Source organism: Odontesthes bonariensis, chromosome 16 (assembly GCF_027942865.1).
Source record: "Odontesthes bonariensis isolate fOdoBon6 chromosome 16, fOdoBon6.hap1, whole genome shotgun sequence".
NCBI classification, from domain to species: Eukaryota; Metazoa; Chordata; class Actinopteri; order Atheriniformes; family Atherinopsidae; genus Odontesthes; species Odontesthes bonariensis.
This window is the reverse complement of record NC_134521.1, coordinates 9,434,626-9,460,258: the sequence shown is the minus strand read 5'-3', so window position 1 is coordinate 9,460,258 and position 25,633 is coordinate 9,434,626. Positions and strand designations below refer to the sequence as shown.

General features: G+C 40.7%; 1 protein-coding gene and 1 non-coding gene across 2 annotated transcripts in view; one reads left to right on the top strand and one right to left on the bottom strand.

The window, feature by feature from the left end:
- Positions 1 to 21,712, bottom strand: part of ppp3ca (protein phosphatase 3, catalytic subunit, alpha isozyme) — a 31,235-nt gene extending 9,523 nt beyond the window's left edge. The window contains exons 1-8 of the mRNA XM_075487692.1: positions 21,410 to 21,712; positions 16,380 to 16,580; positions 8,730 to 8,854; positions 8,518 to 8,629; positions 8,041 to 8,186; positions 7,810 to 7,949; positions 720 to 797; positions 523 to 617 (exon numbers count right to left, since the gene is read on the bottom strand). Of these exons, the coding sequence (XP_075343807.1) occupies positions 523 to 617; positions 720 to 797; positions 7,810 to 7,949; positions 8,041 to 8,186; positions 8,518 to 8,629; positions 8,730 to 8,854; positions 16,380 to 16,580; positions 21,410 to 21,464 (952 nt within the window). The 5' untranslated portion in view covers positions 21,465 to 21,712. The remainder of the gene's footprint in view (positions 1 to 522; positions 618 to 719; positions 798 to 7,809; positions 7,950 to 8,040; positions 8,187 to 8,517; positions 8,630 to 8,729; positions 8,855 to 16,379; positions 16,581 to 21,409) is intronic.
- trnal-uaa (transfer RNA leucine (anticodon UAA)) lies at positions 2,540 to 2,622 on the top strand. Its single transcript has one exon. It is a non-coding gene; the product is annotated as a tRNA-Leu (tRNA).
- Positions 21,713 to 25,633: the final 3,921 nt, after the last annotated feature.

The window sequence follows — 25,633 nt, the reverse complement described above, 5'->3', positions numbered from 1 at the left end:
GGGATAAAGCCACATGGAGATAGTCAGCAGTGCTGACAGTCCCTCCCACGCGCCCCATCTCCCATAGCCTATGGCAACCAAGACACAGATCTGAGAGCACAAACAAACGGGGGCTCCCTGATGCGTTCTTATGCCTGATCACAGCTAAACGCAGTTACACTGACTTGTGCGGTCCGGTTTGCGCAATAAAAAACATTCACATAAATGCTGAAAGTCAGACCAACCCGTGGCCAATGGCCTCATTGGTTAAAAGGCTTCTTTTTAAGGGTTCTGAAATGCCACAAGCCCCTTATGTGCCGGGGCTGAAGGCATTGCATCACACCAGGCCTCCCTTTTTACTGTTAACAGCTACTTTAACATCAATATTTTAGATATCAGATAAACAATACATGGAGAAAATGCATTTTAGCAATGGAATATATGTAAAAACATCCACAACATGTGATTGATGTGACGCAGAAGCGTGTAAAAACCAGCTGCAGAGTGATAAAATGCACAGATGAGACGGATATACTTGCTGACCTTTGTTGTTGTAAACATCCAGGTAGTTTGGCGCTGAGAAGATGGTGATGAGGGATGGGAATCCAGTGGTCTGACTTTTACGATACATCCGGTAGCTTCAAGGCAGTCGAGTAGAAGTGAACGCAGGAAATAAGTTTACTCATAAATATGGAAAGAAAATATGAAGCTTTTTTTTGTGTATTGTAGTGACAACGTACCCAGCATCTTGTGCTTCATGTGCTCGGATAATTGATAATAGGTTATTGCTCTGTAGGAATTCACATACAGCCGGATAACTGGGGAAGAGTAAACAGAAAGTGTGTTTAGGAACATCACCGACAAAGCTTTTAATGTGCTGTACAGCTGAAGAACAAAGCAATGTAAACTTTCCTTCAGCTGCAGGCTGTTCATTTAATCCACACTTTCACTAACCAATAACAGATGACCGCATTTAAAATGATCAAATTCATCACCTGCATTTATGAATTCTTTACTGTGACTGATGCACGAGTATGAAAACCAGTCAGCCAGCTGAGAAAACGCCCCCATAAGGGTGGTTGCATTTGAAGCTCGGGTCTTCTACCAGAGGCCTGAGAGCTTCCGGGTGGCGTTCTACACATCATCTCAGCTGTTCCTTGGACTCTCTGATATTCATCTGTTGAAACTCTCAGTTTGGGGCCCTGAGTGCTCCGATTATCATTGCATTCACTTCCCACATCTTTTCAACTTCTTCTTTAAACTAGGGCTGGGAAACGATTACAATTTGTAATCTAATTAATCACATGATTTCCCTGATTAATCACGATTAATCGCATTTGTACGCAAAATCCAAAAATGAATTCAAAAGTAGTATATAGCTTTTAGCATTTAGTTTTATTTTAAATGTGCTGCCATATGAATGAAAGTGTCATAACATTTGTTGTGCAAACACACTTTTAACATCAGCATCTTTCTGTAGTTTTTATGTAGAAGCCTCGCTCCACTGTCTGTTTCCTTGAATGACTTGCTGCTATCAGTTGTGTGTTTTGCCTTTAAGTGATATTTTAGACTGGAACTACTACAGTGAGAAGACAATTCAACTTGGCTGTAAATGCAGGAGTTTTTTTTAAATTTATTTTGAAATACGTGCTTTTATGTTGAAACAAGTAAAACAGGAAGTAGCGCCGGTTAGCTCTTCACAGAGAGACCGAGGAGCACCTGTAGCGGTGATGTTACCTGCTAGTTTATCTTTATTTTATCACTCCATGCTTCGTGGTGTTTGCTGTAACTGTGTGAATGTGATGCATTCAACAGACTTTTACAATAATAAAACCTGCGTTAATGCGTGATAAAATATTTATCGGCGTTAAATAAATATCAAGTTAACGCGATAATAACGAGTTAACTCGCCCAGCCCTACTTTAAACCCTTGGTCATTTTTAAGCTTCTCGTGTTCCTTCTTCTAGATGTTGCTTAATAATACATTTTTTAAAGTGTCATGTGTACGTGTTAAAGAATGCTTTTAGTTTATAAGTCTGTTCTCTTAGCTGGTTGGATGTAAAAGATATGTGCAGGTGTGAAGGCCTGAGCAACTTTGACAAGGCTCAGGGCATCTCTTCTGAAATTATTATTTTTATTTATTTAGTCATTTATTATTATTATTATAATTATTAGTTAGTTGTAGTATTTTTATTAGAATTGGTATTATTATTGTTGTTGTTAATATACAATCATTGTAAATATTAATAATTTTTTGAGCTACTTGACTAATTTGAATTTCCCCCATTGGGGGATGAATAAAGTATTTTTCTATTCTATTTCTATTCTATTCTATCTCCAAGATGGCATCCTGTGGAAAACTCATTCTTAGGACTGGTAGGGACAACATTGACCTCGTCTTTAAAAAGAAATATCAGATACAAAAGAAGAGGCAGATCTGTGGGGGGCTTCAGCTTGTATCTTACAGGACTCATATGCTGAACAGACTTCTTGTGAGGTCAAAGCCTCCACAGTGTAGATGCTCACTTCCTGTTTCGTTATTTCTATCCAACAGAATCACACCAGGATGGCCGAGTGGTTAAGGCGTTGGACTTAAGATCCAATGGGTGAATGCCCACGTGGGTTCGAACCCCACTCCTGGTAGAGTTAACAATCTTTAACTTATCAATCATATATTAACACTAACTTAATGGCTCAAACGAACTACCAACCACTGAATTCTGGCTGCTTCCCTTTTTATTGGGACTGGAAAGGTTAGTGGTAAGATCGCCACCTTTCATACCTCCAGTAGGATGCCAAAGCGTCTGCCAAATGCAGAAACATAAGTCCACAATGTACAGTATATGCAAATAAATGTCATCTGATTATTCCCGAAGACACAAATATTTAAGTACAACCTCTGTAGTTCAGCATTTAACAGAAACAGTTCACCAGGACTAATCAAATTGTAATTTTGTTGTTCCTGCACCACCTACACTCCATAATTATCCTCCATGTTTTTTTTTTGGCCAGCTGTCCCGTGGAGAACGATGATAAAAACCACACGACTTGCTCTGTGGCAGTTTGAGATTGCACAGCCGCTAATCACACGAGCAGCTTATTTACTTCCGAAAAACCTAAACATGTGATTTGACGAGGAGACAAGAAACAACGTCCTTCAGATTCTATGCGGCAGCTCTTCCCGTAACTCCTGCGAGATAACTGGACAGTTGCGTTGCATCACACAGAAATCTTATCGTCTCCCAAGCTTGAAAAGAAGATGACAAATTAATTAGCTTTTTGGAAACACAACTTCGTGTTCTCAACCAGTTTGTGATTTAATCATTTATTCTAACATCTTTCTTAAATATATTTGAATCCTGTCAAGACAACTGAGCAGGAAACATAAATGAAGCCACACAAAATCTCACTTTATACAATCTAGATGTTGCTGGAACAAGCATTTTACACACAGATGTTGAGCTAAATGAGACATTTCAGTTTAATACTGCTGTTGTAAAAGGTTCTGGGCAGCCATTCACAGCTACACATACAGCCATATACTCCCAATCTGGTAATTATTGCTTGCTATGATCATGCCGCAGCGTGTCATCATATTTGGAATCATGACAAAAATTAAAAACATTCAAAGAGCTCAGCAGACAATGCAAACCAAGATTACCAATTATCAGCATCATCATCATTTTCAGTCTTTCAGTTCAGCCGTATAAAAATGTTGGGACTGAAACTAACAATAGTTTTTAATTAGTTAATCCGTCAGTTGCTCTCTTGTTTCACTCATAATGCATACAAGGTGATTAAATGTTAAACAATAGCCAAAAAGTCCATTACGGTGTCCTCAAAACCGAAGGGAAGCCTTTAAATTGCTTATGTTAACACTAATAAACTAAATAACCAACATAAAGTTATGATTAAACCAACAGCAAAATCCAATGAGAACCTCCCCAGCAACAATCCTCCATCCCTGCACCTCCCTGCACTCGCTGCGATCCTTGGACCCATCAAACTTTCAGAAGTGTTTAAAATATTTACGTGTTCCAAGGTTTGTGCCAGAAGAGAAACAAGGAGCCTGCTGTGCCCTGAGCACCTGGCAAAACTGTGCCACCCGCTCCATTCCTGCACGTCGCATGGCCAACGCTGCCTTGGTGGTCAAGATGTGAACAGATACGTGACATATGTAGATATATATGTCGTTCACTTTGCTATTGGGCAGTTATTTGCACCAAACAGCGTCTCTGGAATAAAAGTTATCTACAATAAATGTCGAGGTTTGCATCCTGTTATCAAAAACATTCCTACCTACATAAAAATCCTCTGCTTCGACGGTATTTATTGATCACTGTGAGAGAACACGGAGCGATCCTGTGGATCATTCCTTCTCTCCCCATCGTGAAAACACACAGAAATGTGTCCTGTGAGCCTGTAAGTGAGAACCAGCGAAGAATCTGTCAAGTGAGTATGAGCGAAAGAGCCGGAGAGGGATGGAAGTGCCGAGCTGAGAGTGGGAAACTGGGAGGTTTTTCTATTCATTCCTAACATTACCCATCTGTGAGGCTGCTGCTCATCGTGTCACCCAATGAAAATAAACTAATGGACATATTCTGTATCCATAGATGTCATCATAATCACTGCATAACAAGCAATAATATAATATAATATAATATAATATAATATAATATAAAACTAAAATAATATAATATAATATAATATAATATAATACAATACAATATAAAATAATATGATATAATATAAGACAGCTGCTACCTTAAATGTTTAAGCTTTACTACATTAAAATATATTGTTAAGTTATACAGTTAAGTTGTGCCTCCAGGTCATAAATACATATGAAACATATTGTAAAAGCATATATTTATAATGGAAAATAAGATAGATAAATGCATCAATTCTTTATTTTTTGGCATTTTATAAATACCATCATGTAGAATCGGACTGTGTTGAACTGAATCTGAATGAAGTGGGATGAACTGGATTATAATTGTGTTAAATTGAATTGTATTAAATTGCAGTTGAATTCAGCTTGTTTATTACCTCTGTATGGTTCCCATGGTGACCTTATAATGCTCCATTATAATGCAGAGCACGCACACCTGGAACTTACTGTACAAATGTCTCTAAGCCCTTCATTCTCTCTTACAGTAATTAAATATTATTTAAATACCACTTGTGAAAAATACTCAGAACTGATGACATCGAACACATCTTCGGGAGGTCGATAACGTTGCCCACTGAACAGCTGTGTGTGCACAACAAGTTAGTCATAGTCAGTATATGTTGCCAAATAACCGTTAATGTGCCACTTTTCTCTTAACATGTTGCATCCGATCCGATTTCAGAGAGTTTCCCCCCTAAAAGAAACCAGGAGAACATGAGAACATGGTACTCTGTGCTGCATGCATGCTGCATGGTTGGCAAGAGCCATAATGATGGAGAGGTATGTTTGAGAGTGAAGGCAGAACAAAGCCACGGGGAGACAGATGACTATAATAGCAGCATCCTCCACACATGAACATAAATAATCCTCACTGAGCTCCTGTCTCAGTGAATAGCGATCAGTGACCACTTCGCAGGGAAAGAGGAAGCCGTTTGTCTTCATCAGTCTCTGGCATCTGTATTGTGTTTTGCTTGTTATTCACTCAGGATACTGATGTTCAGAGGACTATTTTCCAAATAATATGCTGATCTTTTAATAAGTGGTTTCAATACATTTCAGTTCAGGCAGCTGAATCCGTGTGTTGTTTTTATCGCTGCATCAACATCTCAGACGTTTAAGTGGAATCAACATTAATACAAGATGTCAACAGGCTAAAATGTGCATACCCTTCGTCAACACCAAAACGAGGCTGGAACTCGGCTTACAGGAGGCAGCAGGGGGTAAGAAAATGTTCATAAATGATATTGCTAATATGGGATATCATACAGCTTCATGTCAAAAGAGGCGAACAAACTCTTTAAGTGGAAATATTTAATCTAATATTTGACATTTTGATATGAGACTTTTGGTTGGGTTATATTGTGACTCTGAGCTGCAGTTATCCTGCAAACACTGCCAAGAATGTCATTTCCTCCTCATTGGAGGAACACCAAAAGTCTTCCTGGCTTTTTCTTGGGTGGGGGGCTTTTTATGCCTTTAATGATAGGACAGGTGGAGAGAGACAGGAAGCAGAGAGAGGGGGAAGACATGCAGCAAAGGGCCATCCGGTGCAGGACTCGAACCGGGGCCCGCTGCAGCGAGGACTGTAGCCTCTGTACATGGGGCGGCTGCTTAACCCACTACGCCACCGACCGCCCCTTTCATGGCTTTTTCTGATTGGAGCAGAAGTGCAGTTCCCACGCATGGGGTCTGCACTGTTCTGAGCCTTCATTAAGAAAACTCTCACTAAAACTGCCACCTAATCTCTTCTCCTACTCACCACCTACTTCCACAGCTCTCCTCCATCCACAACATTTTCAGGACAGTGCTCACTCCTCATTTGCTGTAATGTGCAAAAGCAGTTAATCCTCACGGACAGAAAACACACAACATATCTATGAGCTGTTTACATATTCATGCATTGAATCCTTCCACCTTTGTGTGCTTCTTCTTTTTTTTTTTACTTTTAGCTCTTTTTAGTTGTACTCAGGCATCAACAAATATCAGATATCTATTAATAATGTATAACTCAACATCTATTTTTGATATCAAGAGCTTGTTCGCATAGCTTCGGCGTAACAGTCAATTCTCTTGATAGATTAAATGAGATTTCATCATCCCTGATAACTTACAGTGTTTAACTCGGATGCATGCTGTTCTCTTTCTCCCATCTCCTATTACACAAGCTAAGTGCAGTTGGCTGTAAATGGGATGAGTGTAAAACACTTGATAACCATCTTCCCAAATTAAGATTAACCAAAATGCGTTTTTGTTTTTTTTAATAGGGCTGGGAAACGATTAAAATGTTTAATCTAATTAATTACATGATTTCCCTGATCAATCACGATTAATCGCATTTGTGCGCAAAATCCAAAAATGCTAAAATTCAAAAGTAGCGTATAGCTTTTAGCATTTAGTTTTATTTTAAATGTGCTGCCATATGAATGAAAGTGCCATAACATTTGTTGTGCAAACACACTTTTAACATCAGCATCTTTCTGTAGTTTTTATGTAGAAGCCTCGCTCCACTGTCTGTTTCCTTGAATGACTTGCTGCTATCAGTTGTGTGTTTTTCCTTTAAGTGATATTTTAGACTGGAACTACTACGCTGAGAAGACAATTCAACTTGGCAGTGTTTACAGATGACTTTGGTTCTGTCGACTCCGCCGTCTGGAAGAACTTTAAAATGAAAATGGCCGAGTAAAAGTTCCGTACCCTTCTCCATGTTTGGTGGATCCGCCGATTACTTTCTTTTCCTGTTCCTCAGCAGACAGCAACAGACTTTTACAAAATAAAAGCCTGTGAGCAACAGACTTTTACAATGATAAAATAAATAATAAAACCTGCGTTAATGTGCGATAAAATATTTATCGGCATTAAATAATTAATATAACAAGTTAACGCGATAATAACGAGTTAACTCGCCCAGTCCTATTTTTTAACTTTTTCTATACGAGCTAGGAGTTATTGTAGAAGGACCCTCAGAGTGCTATTTGGAGACGAGCATTTAGCCACATGGGTCGAGTTAATGTTGGCATTGGCTATGTTGGTGATGGATGCCAATACAAGAACATATAAACGCAAAGCTTCTGACTAAAGATGTACAAAACCGTCCTTTAGAAAAGTTACCTGAGTGTCCATGTAAAACACCGTAGAAGAAAGGAGGAGAAATGGTTCACCTGTAAAAGTAGGAGCAGCCTCGCACTGTGTTGTGGCTGAAATATTCCTGGGTTTTTTCATTGCCGAAGTCTTCCAGAGGGTCGGCCCACAGCAGGTCACACATGGGCCCAAACGCCGGTGGCTCCTTGAACCGATCCAACTGAAACATTCAGAAGTACAATTTTAATTCACACACGGTACAAAGGCAATGTAGTATACTATAGAGTGGTGGTAAAGTGGCATAGAAATACCTTTTTAATGTCATCTAAGGTGTGTATTTCAGGTGAGAGCCCACCGTGGACACACAGAAACTGCTGGTTCATGAGTGCAGCCAGGGGGAGGCAGTCAAACGCATCCATACACGAGTCGTACACCTGCTCTGAGTACTTGATTTTACCTGACAGGAAACAGAAAGTGATCAGCTAATAAAGCATGATAGTTCTTATGTTTGCATTTATGAAATGAACATTCTTATATATTTGAAATGCAAAAACACACCATCAGAAACATCAGAGCGTCAAGTATCCTATTAACATATTTAGTGAACTTATAAAAAACTTATAACTTATAAACTTATAAACACAAGCAGTTAAAATAATCTACTTTTAATGACATATGAAAAGAAAATGGTTCAAAGTCTATGGAAATACAGGTCGGTTAGTTCTTAACTCTGCCAGAGATGCTCCAGGCTACAGAAAACAACGTGTTCAACACTGAATAATACTCACATTCTTGTTTGAAGGTGAAATATTCTGTCAAATGTCTACATTCATGATTTCCACGAAGTAAAAATAGAGTCTTTGGATAGAGGATTTTCAGCGACCAAAGGTATAAAACACACTGAAACACACAAAGATAAAGTTATTCATCGTGAACAAAAAAGTAGCTTTATGCTGCTTTTTTTGTTGTTTTTTTTACTTCCACTCAATATGAAGATCACCTCAATACTGAAGTAGCCGCGGTCAACGTAGTCACCAAGGAACAGATACCGCGTCGTGGCTGGTGATCCTCCCACTTCAAACAGCTTCATAAGATCAAAGAACTGCCCGTGGATGTCTCCACAGACTGTAAAACAGCCAAAGGACGGAACATGTTACAGAATCAGGGAAATCTCACTGGATACAACACATCAACCTTTAGATAAGCGTGCTGTGAATCTATTCATTTAGGAAACAGTTAATACAGAAGAGCAGAAGATGGTTCCAAAGGGTGACAGAAAGAAGACAACAGGGAAGAACTGGATCTGATGGAGGCCTGGATTTCACATCATCATTTAGCATTTGTTAAAGATAATTTGTGTCTGTTTTTTAAAATAAGATTTAAAAAAAAAAACACAAATGGACACAAAGAAATCTGTATGTTATGTAACATTTAAGACATAAATGATCAAAGGTATATAAACTGTGACACCAAGTCTTTAATTTCAGTATCTTCTATGAACAGCTTTACACTGGAAAAAATGCCCCTCCAAAAATAAGTAAGAAAAACAAAAAAATATAAGACGTTTTTGCTTGAAATAAGCAAAAAAATCTGCCAATGGAACTAGTGAAAATCAGCTTGTCAAGATTTCTTGAAATAAGATGTGATATTTAGGACTTTTGAGATAAAAGTGATCTTGAAATTAGCTTAAAAACCTCTTCAAATGTAAAAAAAAACTTGTTTCATATGATATATGACTCAAAACAATTTGTTTTCAAGACTTTTTCATTTAACAAGATATTCCAGATGTATTGTCTTCAAACAAGTCCCTATATCTGGCTGAAATAGTACTTGTTAGGCAGTTTTGTCTTATATTAAGTGTAATGAGATATTTTTATTAGAAATGAGACAAATATACTTGGTAAGACTTTGATTTTTTCCAGTGTAGCCTCAAATTTCTAATGAAGAGCAGTTAATTACTAATACTATGACTTCCTATTAGAAATAAACAGCACGCATGTCGCCTTGCACAATCAGAGCAGCAGCAGAAGATACTTCAGGGGCGACAAATAATCCTGCAGAAGGAAAAACATGTCTTTAATTCACATTATTATACTATTTCTCAGTGGAACAACGATTAAACCAGAACCCAGTTTAACCAGAGTCAAATTCCTTGTTTGTTCACTCAAACCTGGCCAATAAAGCTGATTCTGATTCTGATTCTGAACTGAAGTTCTCGAACCACTTCTACCACCGCCACATGTGCAACTCTTTGCACCGTCTACAAATTCTATCAACAATAAACAGCTTTTCTGTTCAGCCATCTTAGTGCATGACACTTCCAGGCATTTCTTCATTCCCACACTGAAGAAATGAGCTTGAACTAGTTGCAAAAATCTGTCAAGCTGCGCATTTTCAATGCATTTCTATTGGATTCTTCTTGTAAATGTGTCTCTTTGCAGCACAACAAAATAACAATCATTAGAAATCTGAAGACAGTAAGCACCCCTTTGACACAACTATGCGGTGCTGTATGCAAATTGCAGGGCAATCTTTCCCGTGCACACCTTCTCATCTTCCTGTGTGTCGAGCCACAGATTCTCGTACATAACACAATGCTATTTTCCCTCGTAAAGTGGTGCAAAAAGATTATTTTGGAGTGCCTTATTGCTCCTCTGCAGGCGTCCGTTGTGATGCTTTACATCCCCTTTGTGCCACGCAGTGCTGTAAAACAATCTTGTCTTTTTTTTTCCCACCGTGTTGCCCTGACATGGGCTGCTAACAAATCGCAGTACAATCGGTAAAGGTGTAAATAAGAATGCTGTTCGGTCTCATTCAATCGATCATGTGAGGAAAACAGTGGCACGGGTTCCAGTCGCTCTGACGGTCGCTGACGCGTTCAAAGACTGAAGCTGCAACCCGTCGTTTTAAGAAATGCCCTATATGGATGATTTAACTGGAGATATAAGTAATAACTGGAAATACTTTGAACAATTTGATTTCAGGATACCGTAGTAACGAGCTACGTCTGTGAGAAACGAGAAGCTCCCAACCTCGAAGGGGTGGAGGAATCTCAAGCCCCCGGGCAGGTATATACTTTTCACAGTGAACAGTATGGCTTTAGTGTGCAAACCTACAGCTTATTTCCTCGCTGCCTTCAATTTTTCATTATCGTCTCTCTCTGTCTCTTTCTCTCCTACTCAACCTCCATCTCCTCTCGCTTTTCCGTCTCCCCTATCAGCTCCACAGTGGCCTTCGCCCACTCACAGCTTAGAGCAATGTGAGTGGGAGACTGCTTGTGTGACTAAAGCAATCAAACGCACACATGCGCACATAGATGGAGGCGCACATACAAACACCCATGGAATACATGCATGCGAGCTGTATTGAAATCCCAACACCACCCGAGCCTACAAAGATACAAATGTACAAATGCCTGTGCACAATACTCAGCTCATCATCCATATTTTATGCTCACTACATAAAGCCCCTTTTAGACGAGGAGCCTCAGACCTTTACTCAAGTCAATGTGCATTTCATCTGTTAGTCACCTCTGTGTTGGCTAAAGATGCTACGCACTTTCAGTCATGTCATTTAGGCTGATGGGACGTTAATTATATTCACACTTGTAATTACACGTAAATATTTCATGTCGTGCGTCTTGTGATATTAAATCAGATGTGGAAGTAAACAAAGTACTAACAGAGCGAGTTTATTTTGGACCAAAACAAACGTCCACATAACAATACCAGAGGGTTTAATGTGTCGTCGGCCCACCCTTTGCAGCTGTAACAGCTTCAACTCTTCTGGCCGAGCTTTCCACAAGGTCTAGGAGTGTTTATGGGAGTTTTTGACCGTCCTTCCAGAAACACATCTGTGAGGTCAGACACTGATGTTGGACAGAAGTTCTGGCTCACAGTCTCCGCTCTAATTCATCCCAAAGGTGTTCTATCGGGTTGAGGTCAGGACTCTGAGCAGGCCGATCAGGTTCTTCCACACCAAACTAGCTCATCCATGTCTTCATGGACCTTGCTTTGTGCTCTGGTGCAGCAGCCATGTTGGAACAGGAAGGGGCCATCCCCAAACTGTTTCCCCAAACTGTTTCCCCAAACTGTTTCCCCAAACTGTTTCCCCAAACTGTTTCCCCAAACTGTTTCCACAAACTGTTTCCACAAACTGTTTCCCCAAACTGTTTCCCCAAACTGTTTCCCCAAACTGTTTCCACAAACTGTTTCCCCAAACCGTTTCCCCAAACTGTTTCCCCAGACTGTTTTCCCAGACTGTTTCCCCAAACTGTTTCCACAAACTGTTTCCCCAAACTGTTTCCCCAAACTGTTTCCCCAAACTGTTTCCACAAACTGTTTCCCCAAACCGTTTCCCCAAACCGTTTCCCCAAACCGTTTCCCCAAACTGTTTCCCCAAACTGTTTCCCCAAACTGTTTCCCCAAACTGTTTCCCCAGACTGTTTCCCCAAACTGTTTTCCCAGACTGTTTCCCCAAACCGTTTTCCCAGACTGTTTCCCCAAACTGTTTCCCCAAACTGTTTCCCCAGACTGTTTCCCCAAACTGTTTCCCCAGACTGTTTCCCCAAACTGTTTTCCCAGACTGTTTCCCCAAACCGTTTTCCCAGACTGTTTCCCCAAACTGTTTCCCCAAACTGTTTCCCCAGACTGTTTCCCCAAACTGTTTCCCCAAACTGTTTCCCCAGACTGTTTCCCCAAACTGTTTCCCCAAACTGTTTCCCCAGACTGTTTCCCCAGAGCTGGGAGCATGAATGGTCCAACATCTCTTGGTGTGCTGAAGCATTCAGAGTTCCTTTCACTGGAACTAAGGGGCCAAGCCCAGCTCCTGAACAACAACCCCACACCATAATCCCCCCTCCACCAAACTTTACACTTTGGCACAATGCAGTCAGACAAGCACTGTTGCCCTGGCAACCGCCAAAACCAGACTCCTCCATCAGATCGCCGGATGGAGAAGCCTGATTGGTCCCTCCAGAGAACGCGTCTCCACTGCTCTGAAGTCCAGCGGCGGCGTGCTTTACACTGCTCCATCTGACGCTTTGCATTTCACTTGGTGATGTATGGCTTGGATGCAGTTGCCATGGAAACCCATTCCATAAAGCTCTCTGCGCGCTGTTCTTGAGCTAATCTGAAGGCCACATGAAGGTTGGAGGTCTGCAGCGATTGACTCATTTTACGTGGCCGACCGCTTCGTGGCTGAGTTCCACTTTGTTATAACACGGCTGACAGCTGACTGGAATATTTAGCAGCGACTGGACCTGTTGCACAGGTGGCATCCTATCAAGGTACCACGCTGGAATCCACTGAGCTCCTGAGAGCTTCTTTTACAGATGTTTGTAGAAGCAGCAGGATTCATACACCTGTGGCCATGGAAGTGATTGTAACACCTGAGGTAACTATCTGGATGGGTGAGTGAATACTTTTGGCAATACACTCACCGGCCACTTTATCAGGCACACCTTGCTAGTAAAAGGTTGGACGCCCTTTTGCCTTCAGAACCGCCTTAATTCTTCGTGGCATCCTTTCAACAAGGTGTTGGAAACATTCCTCAGAGGTTTTGCTCCATATTGACATGACAGCATCAGGCAGCTGCTGCAGATGTGTCGGCTGCACATCTGTGATGCCAATCTCCCGTTCCACCACACCCCAAAGGTGCTCTGTTGGACTGAGATCTGGTGACTGTGGAGGCCAGTTTGAGATGATATGAGCTTTGTGACATGGTGCATTATCCTGCTGGAAGGAGCCATCAGAAGATGGTGCTGTGCTCATAAAGTGTAACAGCCATGCCACAATCAAAGTCACTTAAATCCCTGTTCTTCCGCATTCTGATGCTCCGTTTGAACTTCAGCAGGTTGTCTTGACCACCTCTACATGCCTAAATGCAGCCATATGTGATTGGCTGATTAGCTGTTTGTGTTAACAAGCAGGTGAACGGGAGTACCTGATAAAGTAGCCTTATATAGTGTATCTGCTCAATTTTCATACACATCAAGTCTTAGGGATCACAAACCTGCTGGTCTTTAAATATTCTACAGACTCAGACAGCAACACAACAAGCAAAGTTTGATTTTACTGATAAATGAACAGATAGAACAATACGGCTATAACAGACCACCCCTCTGACCGTATTTAAATGGAATTCTTTTAAACCGAACAGCGTTTTGTATGGTGTTAAAAAGAAAATTAGATTAATTGTCCAGCTTAGATAATAACTTTTACTTAGTATTATGTCTGAATTTGTAAATTCAGTAAAAAAAAATCTTCTTTTTTTTTTTTAATTTGACAGCAACAAAATGCATAAGGAAGAAGTCTGGTTAATTTGTCTTAATGGGCAATTATAGTGGAGCACGCAGATAAAAGTCCTTTTAGTCTGAGGGCGCTTTTTATTTCGGAGCGTCACCTGACCACAGTGTGGGCTGCTCTTCAAAACATCATTTTATGTTTTTAGCAATTCATAAATTGCTTTTTACTGTGATACGTTTGTCCTTGCTGCTTAATCTTGATATCGATGGTTTTATTTCCATTGTAACATCCAGAACCCTTTATCCAAGTGTCAAAATAAGTGTTTTACTTGGGTAACTGGAATTAAATAGAACAGAAACTGAGGAAGAAGCTTTATTTAGAATCAAAGCATCACAGTGGGAAACGTTAAACCTCTTCAGCAGAAAATACTCCTGAAATATCCTTGAAACCATTTTTGATGTACTAGATGTTTAAGGTAATAATCAATAAGCCTGAAAGAGAATTAATTGCTGCATCCATATAAATTCTCCTTGTCTTCCTGTCATGTGAAAGCAGCCCCATCTCACTGCTGCTTGAGTCTTATTCATCTTTATGTCATCTTCTGTTCTGGAAAAAAACGAATAATCATCATAAAACACATCAAATGTGGCACATGTGTTCCCCTCAGGACACGATGCAATAACTAAGCTTTTGTGCTTTTGTGCTTTTATGGGTCAAAATTTTAACACTGACTGTTAACAACAACCACATATTTTGTGTTGCAGCAACAAATGCATGTTACATTAATAAATGTGTTAGAAATTGAATCAGATTTGAGTTGTTTGTGTCTTTTTTTATAAATGAACATATATCCACAGGAGGCCACAGTTAGATGCTGTTTGGGCTGTTTTACATCATCTGTTTTGCTTTGCTTGAGTCTGCCCTGAGTTTTCTGGGGTTGTTTATATAAGCTTCACTGTTCTGGCTGTGAACTTGTTCCTGAAGAAGATAGCGGCAGCTACATAACACACATGTGCTGACAGCACATAAAGGCTTCGCACCAACGCTGTCAGTCACCTCTTAAATTAGCAAATGTTGGAATATGAACACTTTGAATGGTGATAGCATACATGATACATGCTAAATATTAGCTCAGATGGCTGTTTTTTTTAAATAAAAGTTAAATATATCATGTTTTTTTTTAAATTACTTTGAGACATGAACCCCTATCCTATCATCAGCTCAACTGAAGGCTAAATGTAGACACCAACACGATTATTTTCAAACCATTTAAAAATGTCAAAATAAAACACAGATTGGTCCTTTTGGTCATTTAAAGGCAGAAGAACTTGAAGAAAAACACCCCAGCCTATAATATTAACACAGTTTCTTGGTGTTTTTCTTTATAAACTTGTTAACAACTTGCTTTTGCTAACTATGTATTAGCATTTACTCAAAGTTTCACGTGCATTAAATCTCACTGAGTGCTTTTCAGTTAATCTAAGAACAATACCTGTCCCTCTACCATCAAATGTGTGATTGTTCTTCAAGTGCAGCCACTGCTTCCTCAGCTTTAAAGTTGGTTTAAGTGTGACACACTGTTAGAAACCCACAGACCAGACAAGTCTGACATAAATGGGATAGAAAAAGATCCAAAAAAACTGCGCCTAATTCTTTCATGTAAAGAAATATATTAAGAAAATGATGAAAAATTACAAGCTTCCACTTAGATGAGCAATCTCCAGGATTGTCCATCCGTTCATTTATCTGTTATCTATACCCGCTTCATCCAATTCAGGGTTGGGGGGCTGGAGCCTATCCCAGCCGCCATTGGGTGAGAGGCGCCAGTCCAACACAGATAAATACGGCCCGAGTCTGTGAATTCTGAATTTGTCATGCCCAACTCACCTCCTCCGAAGCAACAGTAATATTTATGCCCATCAAAAGCTCTTATTTTGTCGATATATATCAAAATACAGTGCTTTAGTCTGTTCCGGTTTTCTCTTCTGCACTTACTCCGCTGCCACATCTTATAAACGAGCAACCTGATCTATAAAAACACGTCCAAAACAAGTGACTGGATTCTTGCAAACATAAGCACAAAGTCGCTTATAATAAGCAGACCTGGTAACCGTGGAGACAAAGGCAGTTGTGTAAAGCAGCAGCAGCATGGGTGACCATCTTACTCCAGTAGAATGGCTTTTAAGCTGCATACACGACTAATATCAGCCTGCTTCACACATTTCCTGCTGAGAACGAGACCTCATTTTGAGGATAGCCTAATCAGGCTATTCTCAAAATATCGCTGTGCATGTAAACGTGGCCACTGTCAGGAAATAAGCTCACAGGAGCACTGACATCAAGATCTGCCCCGATTCATTCTGACTTCACACGGCAGGTCAAAAAAACAGTAAAATATCAGATACCTGTGACCGGTGCCTCGATGTCGAGTATAGTTTTCTCCTGACGCAGGATGGCTGCTCCCTCATTGACGATCCGAAGTGCCACGGCTTCCTCTACGCGACCCTCCTTGGTCAGGTGGGCCTTCAGGAGATCCACACGAGGTTTGCTTTCACAGTCAAACACTTCCTTCATTGTAAGGCGGTGGCTCAGGGGGAAGGGGACAGCTGGGGAAAAAGCACACAGGCCCTTACTGACATTTAACCACTGGGGATATCAAAGAGACGTCAGCCGCTGTTAATGCCATCGAGAACCTAATTCTTATCTGTGTTTTGCAATAATTGGTTAAATATCTACAAATGGCTTAAGCTGAATGTACATTATTTATTAATACAGCTACCATTTAATAAGAAGTATTTCAGTGCAGATGTGGAGTTTTGTAATCTATAAAACTGCATAAAACATTTAGGTAATGTTCACTGAAGCCTGTGGCCATTAAAAAGCACCAGTCACCTCCCCTCCAGGCAGCCTGTGAAACTGTGAAACCCAACTGCTGATCATTACTTTTGTGGTGGCAGAAAAGTTTTTTTTTTCCTTTCTATAAAATCTGCTGCTGATCTCCGTGTGCTTGTGGCTACCGGCTTTCGGGGGACCCGTGAACTGACGTTAATCTAGAGATCATCTGGCTTAACGTGGGGAACTCTTTCTAAATGTCTGAGCTGTAAATAATTCACATGGAAAGAAAATTAAGTCAGATGAAGTCCAGTTGCAAATTCCTCCCCGTATAAAAGCAACTCGCACGTACATGTGCACACGACACACATTCAAATGTAAGGGCATTCTAGCCAGATTCGTGCAGTGCACGTAGCAAATAGGGTCGCTCAATGGTGCCAAATGAAGAGAAGACAAAGGAAGAGGCTCAGATCTCATGCTTAAACTGTACATGATCAAGATGCTTCTTCATAATGAAAGCTAGGCCAGAGAAATCTCAAAGTGGCTGCTCCTGGGATAATGAGGCAAGCCCCAGAGAGTGCAGTTAATGGGTCTAAAATCTTTCACAGCGCGCAGTGTGTATGTGTGATGGCGACGTGTGCTTTGACACTCAACCAGCAAGTACAAACTCAGCACCATCAGAACAGAGAGAAAGCAAATGAACTTGCGAGTTATAATAACACTGACTAAAAAGTATCTCGCATTTGCCAATTATCAGAAGGTAAGTTGCGTCTCTTGGCTGATGGGAAAAGGATTAAATGGGCGCTGTGACGTGTGTGCGAACATGTAAAAGTAAATACGAAGCGTCAAGTAGTTTCAATGGCGAATGTTTGTAAGAAAATTACAGAATCAAATCAAATAGACAAAATGACCATTTTGGGGTAAATTTCTTGGCAGAAGTATAACATCTAACAAGCAGCTTTCTCTGCATGTGTAGTGTCTAAATGCTTCTTATCTTATATAACCATCATAGTGAAGAAATGTGCACACTGCTGGTTGGTGCCTGGATGGCTGTAATAATCTATTCTCCTTGTTTTATGTCTTTTTTAAATTAGACTTTTTTCACTCTGACGGACGGTCTTTGACGCCATAGACATAACTGTGTCGTTTCTGATGGCTCCTCCCACCTGAATCTGTCTTAACATGATGGAGTTTGTTGGGATTCTGGTTACTGTTTGAAAGAATACTTTAAATTTGCCGAGGAAGTGTCTCCTCTTGGAGGTGTCTAATTTTCAAAGTTGTCATAAAACGTATTAGTAGGTGCTGACAGTCTCGGTTATTATCACGGTTTAATGGTCTGTGACCAGTTTAACAGACAAAGGAAGGTGGTTATGTCATCAGAAATTGACCATATTTTCAGAAAAAGGCTCCAACGGTACTCTGTGATGTCCAGCTTGATAACATTCGCTCTGTGTCAAAAGAGAAGTCATCATAAAGTCACGCATTGCTGTGATGAAGAAGGAGTTATGGCCTTTTAATAGGCAGCTGGGACCTACACATTTCCATAGTAAATAACGAAGAAATGGAAAAAAACATTCCAGATTCTTCATGACTGATATTCTGCCGCACAGCTCAAAGAAAGACGGACATGTTGACACAGGCGCGGTAAGCAAGTAACGCACACCGATACGGATGTACGGTTCAGAGATGAAAAACTGACTTCTGCTCAGCAGCCGAGCTCAGCTCAACTATGAAATACTGTATGTTGCCGGGCAACAGCAGCAGCAGCTGAGTGCTGGAGTACAGCCAGTGGCGCCGCAGAAAACTGCAATTTGCATCGAAGGTTCACAAAGATACAGTACGGATAGACGTACTGATATAGTTGACACACTCTCAGAAAATAAAGTACAGAATTGTACCTTTAGGGGTACGATGGCTTGTCACTGGGGCAGTACCCTCGGAAGGTATAGTTTTGTACCCTTGTGGTTTGTACCTTACAGAGACCAATCTTGTACTTCTGGTGGCAATTTTGTACCCTTATACTGAAGTAGCCTAACACAGACAAAGAAAAAAAGGTACATATATGTACCTTTTACCACTTGAGTACATATATCTACCTTTTGGACCCTCAAAAAGGTACATATAGGTACCTTTAGGTCCAATAATTAACCCTAGGGGGTACATTAGTTTAGATTGTACCTCAGGGGACAAAAAAGGACTCGTACTGTACCCCTATTTCTGAGAGTGCACGACAAACGTTCGGATCGGACTGAGCGGCCTCCAAATGAGGCTCAGATTGTGAACGCCAAATGACAAGTTTCCACTCTGAGGGGTTGAAAAAAAACCCTGAAACGTTGTGAGTTTATGTTGCTAATGAACAACCCTGGGTTCTGTCAGTAAGTCCTGGATGGCATCACCTGATTGGACTACAGTGTGGCTCATAGGAGGCTCAGGTAGGATGCACGGACCCCACGCCATGAGCTTCTCTGTAAGATATTTGAGGCGTTGCTGTCTGAACCTTCCGCCTAATGTCCGTGTTCGGGGTCTGTAAAGCCAGCTCTGCTCTGTCAAACCTTTCTGTTTCTGCAGAAGAATTGTCATAAGATGTGTTGTGTTGCATGAAGGGATGAATGACTGTCACGTGGCCTGACAGATTACGTCTCAGGGTGAAGAATGATAGCGCACAGGTGGACTCTTGATGCTCACAGCACAGTCCTGACAGTGAGGTGGAAAACAAACTGCACAGGCCAGCAGATACTGGACCTTTTTTTATGCTCTGTCAGGTTAAAACAGCCTGCTGTGGTTTAGGTTAAAGCTATCTATACAAGAATAAAAATAGATTGAAGTAGCTTGTAGTGTCACACAATAACAGCAGGAAATGTGACCACTTTCTCGATAGCTTCCTTTGATCACCTGATGGTTGCATGTTTCTGTTTCTTATGACTATTTTCTCACTTTTCGGCCCTCTGGGGATTTGTTTAAAAGAGTTGGCTTTTCAAAGCAGAGTACAAGAATAGGAAAGCAGATAAAAGGGACAGAAGGAATATCCGTACATACCTGTCAAGCAATTATGAGCCGCATTAGCATAATAAGAGCACCTGACGAATGAGACAAATGAGGATTTGGAGAATTTTTCATTATTTTCAACAGCGAAAAGAGGTTGAAGAAATGAAAATTTGAGTCAGAAGTGCTCTGTCTCACAAGGTTTTTAATATACATGGCCTGAAGCTAAGTGAGTAGGAAAAATGAAACAAATACATAACACTGTGAGTGTTTCAAACTCCGAAATGCTTGGTATTACATGATCATGTTACAAAAGCAAGAAAGTGAGTCAGAATTCTTGGCTGTGCTGCCTGTACTGATGTGAACCTTCTGTTTGACATATTTTTGAATCCCTGGATGAAGCTTAGCCAAGAAAAAAAAAACACACAATCATTTTGTTTTGATTAGAAATTCTTAGATATACAACCAATAATAACAAATTTCATCTTAAACCAGCTTCTTTCTCTGTTTATAGATGCCACGGGCGCACAAAGAATAAACAGGGAGGTGATAAGATGCACAGAATGCTTCATTTCGTACAGGTGCAGCATCTGCACAGGTCACTGCTTTGATAATCTGCTGGTGACATGATAACATGTGGACATGAAAAATGGGCTTTTGGATGCAGAGTAATGGGAAATATCTGTTTGTAGAAAGGAATATCAGATGTGCCGGATCTCTTTCATCACACTGACAAGTCCTGACACATAATAAGGGTGTTTAAGTGGAACATGCCTGATTTCCTGATATCATAGATTAATTCAAGGGCCCCGACCTGTCCATATTAATAAAAAATAAAGTTAAATCGATTGTAGAAGCTTGAATTTGGTCATTTTTTGTCACGCAAATGTACGACACAGCAGAGATTAGTTTGTTTCTTCAAACTGTGGAGCCTAAAGGACGAAGTTGTTAATGCTGACTGAGCTGTTGGGCCATTATGATAATAAGCTGGCTGTATGTGTTCAGTCACAGTGCTCAGAATGATCAGGGCTGAGTGAGTTATGGCCACTGGGAGCACTTCATCATCTTTCCTTGATCAATTCCTTATAGACCTTTTTTTGTAATCAAATTAAAAACCCGACTCATTCCTGGTAAAGTATATCCCATTAAATGTCAATTTCATGCCCTCTTCCTGCTCTACTGGCCCCGTCAAAGCCCATAAAATCCTGCTGCATCACTGCCCCAGCTTCCAACACAAAAGCTAGGCAATTCAGCTCGCCTTCCTTCTCACTTCTCATGCCTACTGGAGCCCGAGCCAAGATACAGTCAAATCGACCCAAACAAGATTAAAACATGAATTCATGGGCACAATGAATTCACATGCATCTCTCCGCACACCGCTGCTGCCTCTTAGCTTTGTGTCCGCGCTTCGTGGGGGCTGTGCAGCACAGAAAACCGGATTGTTTATCAACATCAAAGCTTCGGGCGCCCACTATCATCACCACGGACACAACTTGATGGCCCCACATTCACCATTAACGCACGACAAAACAACGAAGGCCACGCGCCTTCTGATAAACTGCAACACTTGAGATGTTATGTAATACAGCCTTAACCAAGAGGAAAATGTAGGCTAACTTACATTTTACCACCCGATCGGTGGGGTTTAAGACAATGTCAGCGTTAGACATCTTCATGGGCAGTTGCTGTCTTCGAGGCTGAAGCGATTTTTCTCCCTCCTTTTGGATCTGCTCTCAGTATTTCTTGTCGAAATGCGACTGATGCTGTGGCATCACTCAGATGATGCGCCCCCTCCGTGCGTCGGTGCTGCGCCGGGTAGGACTGCTGCTCCCCAGGCAGGGATGGATGCTGGCTGCTGGATGCTGTAGGAGCTGCTTCTGCTGTGCTAAGCTGTTAATGTGGGGGAGGATGCGCGGAGAGAGAGAGGGAGAGAGGGGGAGATGTGCACTATCCCGACATGGCGGTGGAGGGAACTCCCACGCAAATGTTTCACGGGACTGCCTGATGCTGCCATCAGATGGAGGCTGGGTTGGGGTTGCCCCCACTGCACGCACGGCGCGCCATATTTTTGGTATTCTGGAAATTTGGTTACGCTTGATGATGAAAGCGTATGGACCATGGTTTGGAAATGTTAACATGCAATTATTATTATTTTTTATTGCATTTCTCTCATTGCTGGCAGATATATATCACTTGGTGGCGATAAAACTAGCAGCTTTTATTTAGACCAAGCTATACAAACTAAAAATGTAGCAAACATTATAAAGACAATTCAATTCAATTCAATTAAATTCAGTTTTATTTATATAGTGCCAAATACAACAAATGTCATCTCAAGGCACTTAGATAATAAAGTCCAATTCAAGCCAATTGGAATTCAATTCATTGTAATCATAATTGTTTATAAAATACCGTTATTTTTGCTTTATGTGATAAAAAAAGGTCAATAAATGCATTATTTGATACTTATTAGAGGCTTTGCCCACATCCGTTTGTGAAATGTCACAAAATAATAATTTCCATTTACGTGGATTTAAAAAAAGTGTCTGTTGTAGTCCAGTATTCAGAAAAGACATAAATCCAGTAAATAGGAGCATCTTCAACCTGGACTACTGTCGCTTGAAGAACGGGCAATATGGGGAAATCGGAGTGTTAAATAATAAAATAATGATAGGCTATTAAAGAAAAAGATAGAGGGAAAAGAGAAGAAGAATCAAAACAAGTAGGTCTTTTTGCTAAGGGTTGAAATGACCCGGGAATATACAGCTGGTCAAATCCAGGAAACCTTTCACAAATGAGCTCTAATTCTTTCTTCAGTATCTCCTTCAGTGTGGGATACATGGTTAAAGTCTTAATGAAGGAAAGGAGACACTGTTTTCAAGTCATAATATTGAAATAATGTCATTCTTGATTGGGGCAGCAACGTGATTTTAACTGAAACACTTTTGTCACTTGCTGGGAGGATTTAGTCAATAAAACGAATTGGTTGGAGTCTGAAAAATCAACGCGACCGTCACCATTATGGCGTCATTTTAAAGTTTGCCTTCCATGAAAACACATGAAAAACTAAATGATGTTGCCGCTTGGCTTTACCTGCAACCATCACTTAGTCAGACTTGGAAACAGAAATCGTTTTGCTAGAGTCAGAAATAATTATAGACTGGACTAAAAAAAGAAAAACGCAACCATTCAGTCATGACTCCATATTTTGCTGGTTGCCTTGGTTACACATTAACACAACATTACAACAAAACGTTGTCACTTTCGGGTTGGTTTTGGAAAACAACATCACTTGGATAAGGTAAGAAACACTCCTGCTGGGTTAATAAAAAAGTGTCTCAGACGCCATGTTTTTCCCTCCTTCATATGCAGTTGCTCTGACAACCACTAGTCGTCTGTTCTTTGAACGCATCATTCCTGACTGCATCCGCCTGCGTGCACGAGGACAGTCTCCTTGTGTGTTACCGACCTGAGGTACGAAGCAATATTCTCATCTGGTGGCCCATATTTATGTAGCTTTTATTAGATAACCTGAGATGAACTAGATCAGTCCATCTTTGAAGCAGCCGTTTCATCATGACAAACCCACGCTGCAGCTGGCTGTTGGTGCAATTAAAAGATCTTTACTGCAGTGTAAAGATCACCCGACTACCAGTACAAATACCACTGCTGCTACTACTACTACTAGTGATATAAACACTGACGTCAACCTAATGTTGTGTTCTCTATTCATGAAACAAAATGATGTCAACAGCGTTTAAAAAACAGTTTCAGGAGACACTCATTCACTGTTCAATTCAACTGTTAACTGAGACTGTTATAAGTGTAGCCTGGCAAATTTATGTATTTAGTATGTATATATATCTATATTTATATATAGATATATATATGCTGCATATACACAATGGCCACTGTTTTGGCAAAATAGCCAACAAACTGACGCAGGAAAATATTGAAAGTTGCACACAGCTGGCAGGAAACTTACTTTTGAACCAACATAAAGATGCAAAGCGCATTGGATGCTTTTATTGAACACACCCCGGGGGGAAGTGAGCAGTGGACCAGCAGAATGGCTGGTTTGATATGTGGGAGCGTTGTTTTTGTTTTTTTTGGGAAACTGAAAACAAAGAAAGAAAAGAGAAATGTTCACTACAACTCTTCAGAATAACTTGTACAGGACTTCACTTGAGGTTCATATTTTGAATGGTTCAACTGGTGCATAGAAATGTATCAAAGAAGCTGATTGAATGCGTGTATATTTCAATAAAACCCCCTGCTGAATCTGAATTTTAGCTCAATGAAATGAGTTGACACGTCTGCACATTTGTAGCATTTTGAATTGAATGAAACTGAAAGACTGTGAATTGAAACCCATCAGCTCATTGTCCAGTTAAGTGCTGTAATACCAAGCTGTTTTTGACAGATTTGTATTACCTTGAAAGCGTGGAACACCCGCGGGTTTGCCACTAGGTGGCGCCGTAGCCTTTACGTTCACTGCAGCGTCCACAGCTGGTCTAATTATGATGCAACCTTTTTTGAGAAGGCAGTGGCACAATTTATCAGGCAGTTCAAGCAGTTTTTCACGTGCTTTTGCTTTCAATTTCAGGAAAATATAACAACTTCCTTCTCAGCAGATTGTGAGTCTGAACATGTGATGAGTGGCAGGATAAGTGATAAATACCAAGAAAAGGAAGCAGCGTTGCTCCTCAGGTCTGCCTCTGCATCTATGAGGCTCACACAAGGTGTGACTGATAGGAAAACTCACCTAAAGATCCACAGCACTTCAGAGACGATCCAAGGTGTGCGTGTGGTGGCTTCTCGATGTTTCCAATCATACTGGGAATGATGAAAGTTGAGCTAAAATGATGGAGTTTCTGCCAGTGCTCCAACCAAAATAACCAGTATTCATAATCCATCTTCCATGATGCATTACACAAATAAATGACCAGCTGGCTATTCCAATTTACCGCCAAAAACATGACATGTTCCTGAACGTTCTGACTGTCAGAGCATCTACGAAGCAAAAGCAGACAAAGTAGCTTTTAAATCAGATGTGCACGTTTGATTCCCAAGTGTAGCCCGTTTCTTAAGTGTCTCTGACGCGTTTGCTGACCCCACCTTCAACTGTTTTTGCTGGCGTGCTGTCCTGGCACCACAGTGGGAGAAAAAGGCACCACAGAAGGATCCACTCAAACACAGTTTACTGTTGCTTCTCCAGCTGTAAGCTCCCACATAATTAGCGAAGCCACATTGTATTCGGTTCAGTTACATCACATGAAAGACGCGAGTACACCAGGGTTTGCTGCTGTAATACTCTGGCAGCCAAAGTCATTTTTTCTACCTTTCTTTTTTTAAAACTTGTTTACCTGAAACCTGTGGTCATCCATGTGTAAAGCTGCACGAACTGGTGTTTGAATAAGTTTCACAAAAAGCAGCAGGCGTGCGCTAGATCACGAGATTATTCACTTTTAATGTTTTTTTAATCAGTTAAATTTCCTTAAACCACTTTGCTTCATAAGCTAAATTTCTTTCTGGCCCACTTGCAGCAGTTTCTACTTTCTTCAGCGCGTTGTTCTAATGCTAATTTAATTAAGACTAAGGTGTACACACTGTACACTCGGTGCTTCCTCCTTCCACTGACTGCATTTAGCACATGAAGCTGCCACTCTCACAGCCCGGCCTCATGGAAAAATGTGAGATGATCACTTATTTTTCACTGTCTGGCCATGAGAGACTCGGCTCTCCACTACATATCTACTCCAAGACAATGGCAACAACAGAAGTTATACTTCTCGTTAAATCCAACATATCCCAAAGCTGTGAATTCTCGGCGCTACTTCAGTCT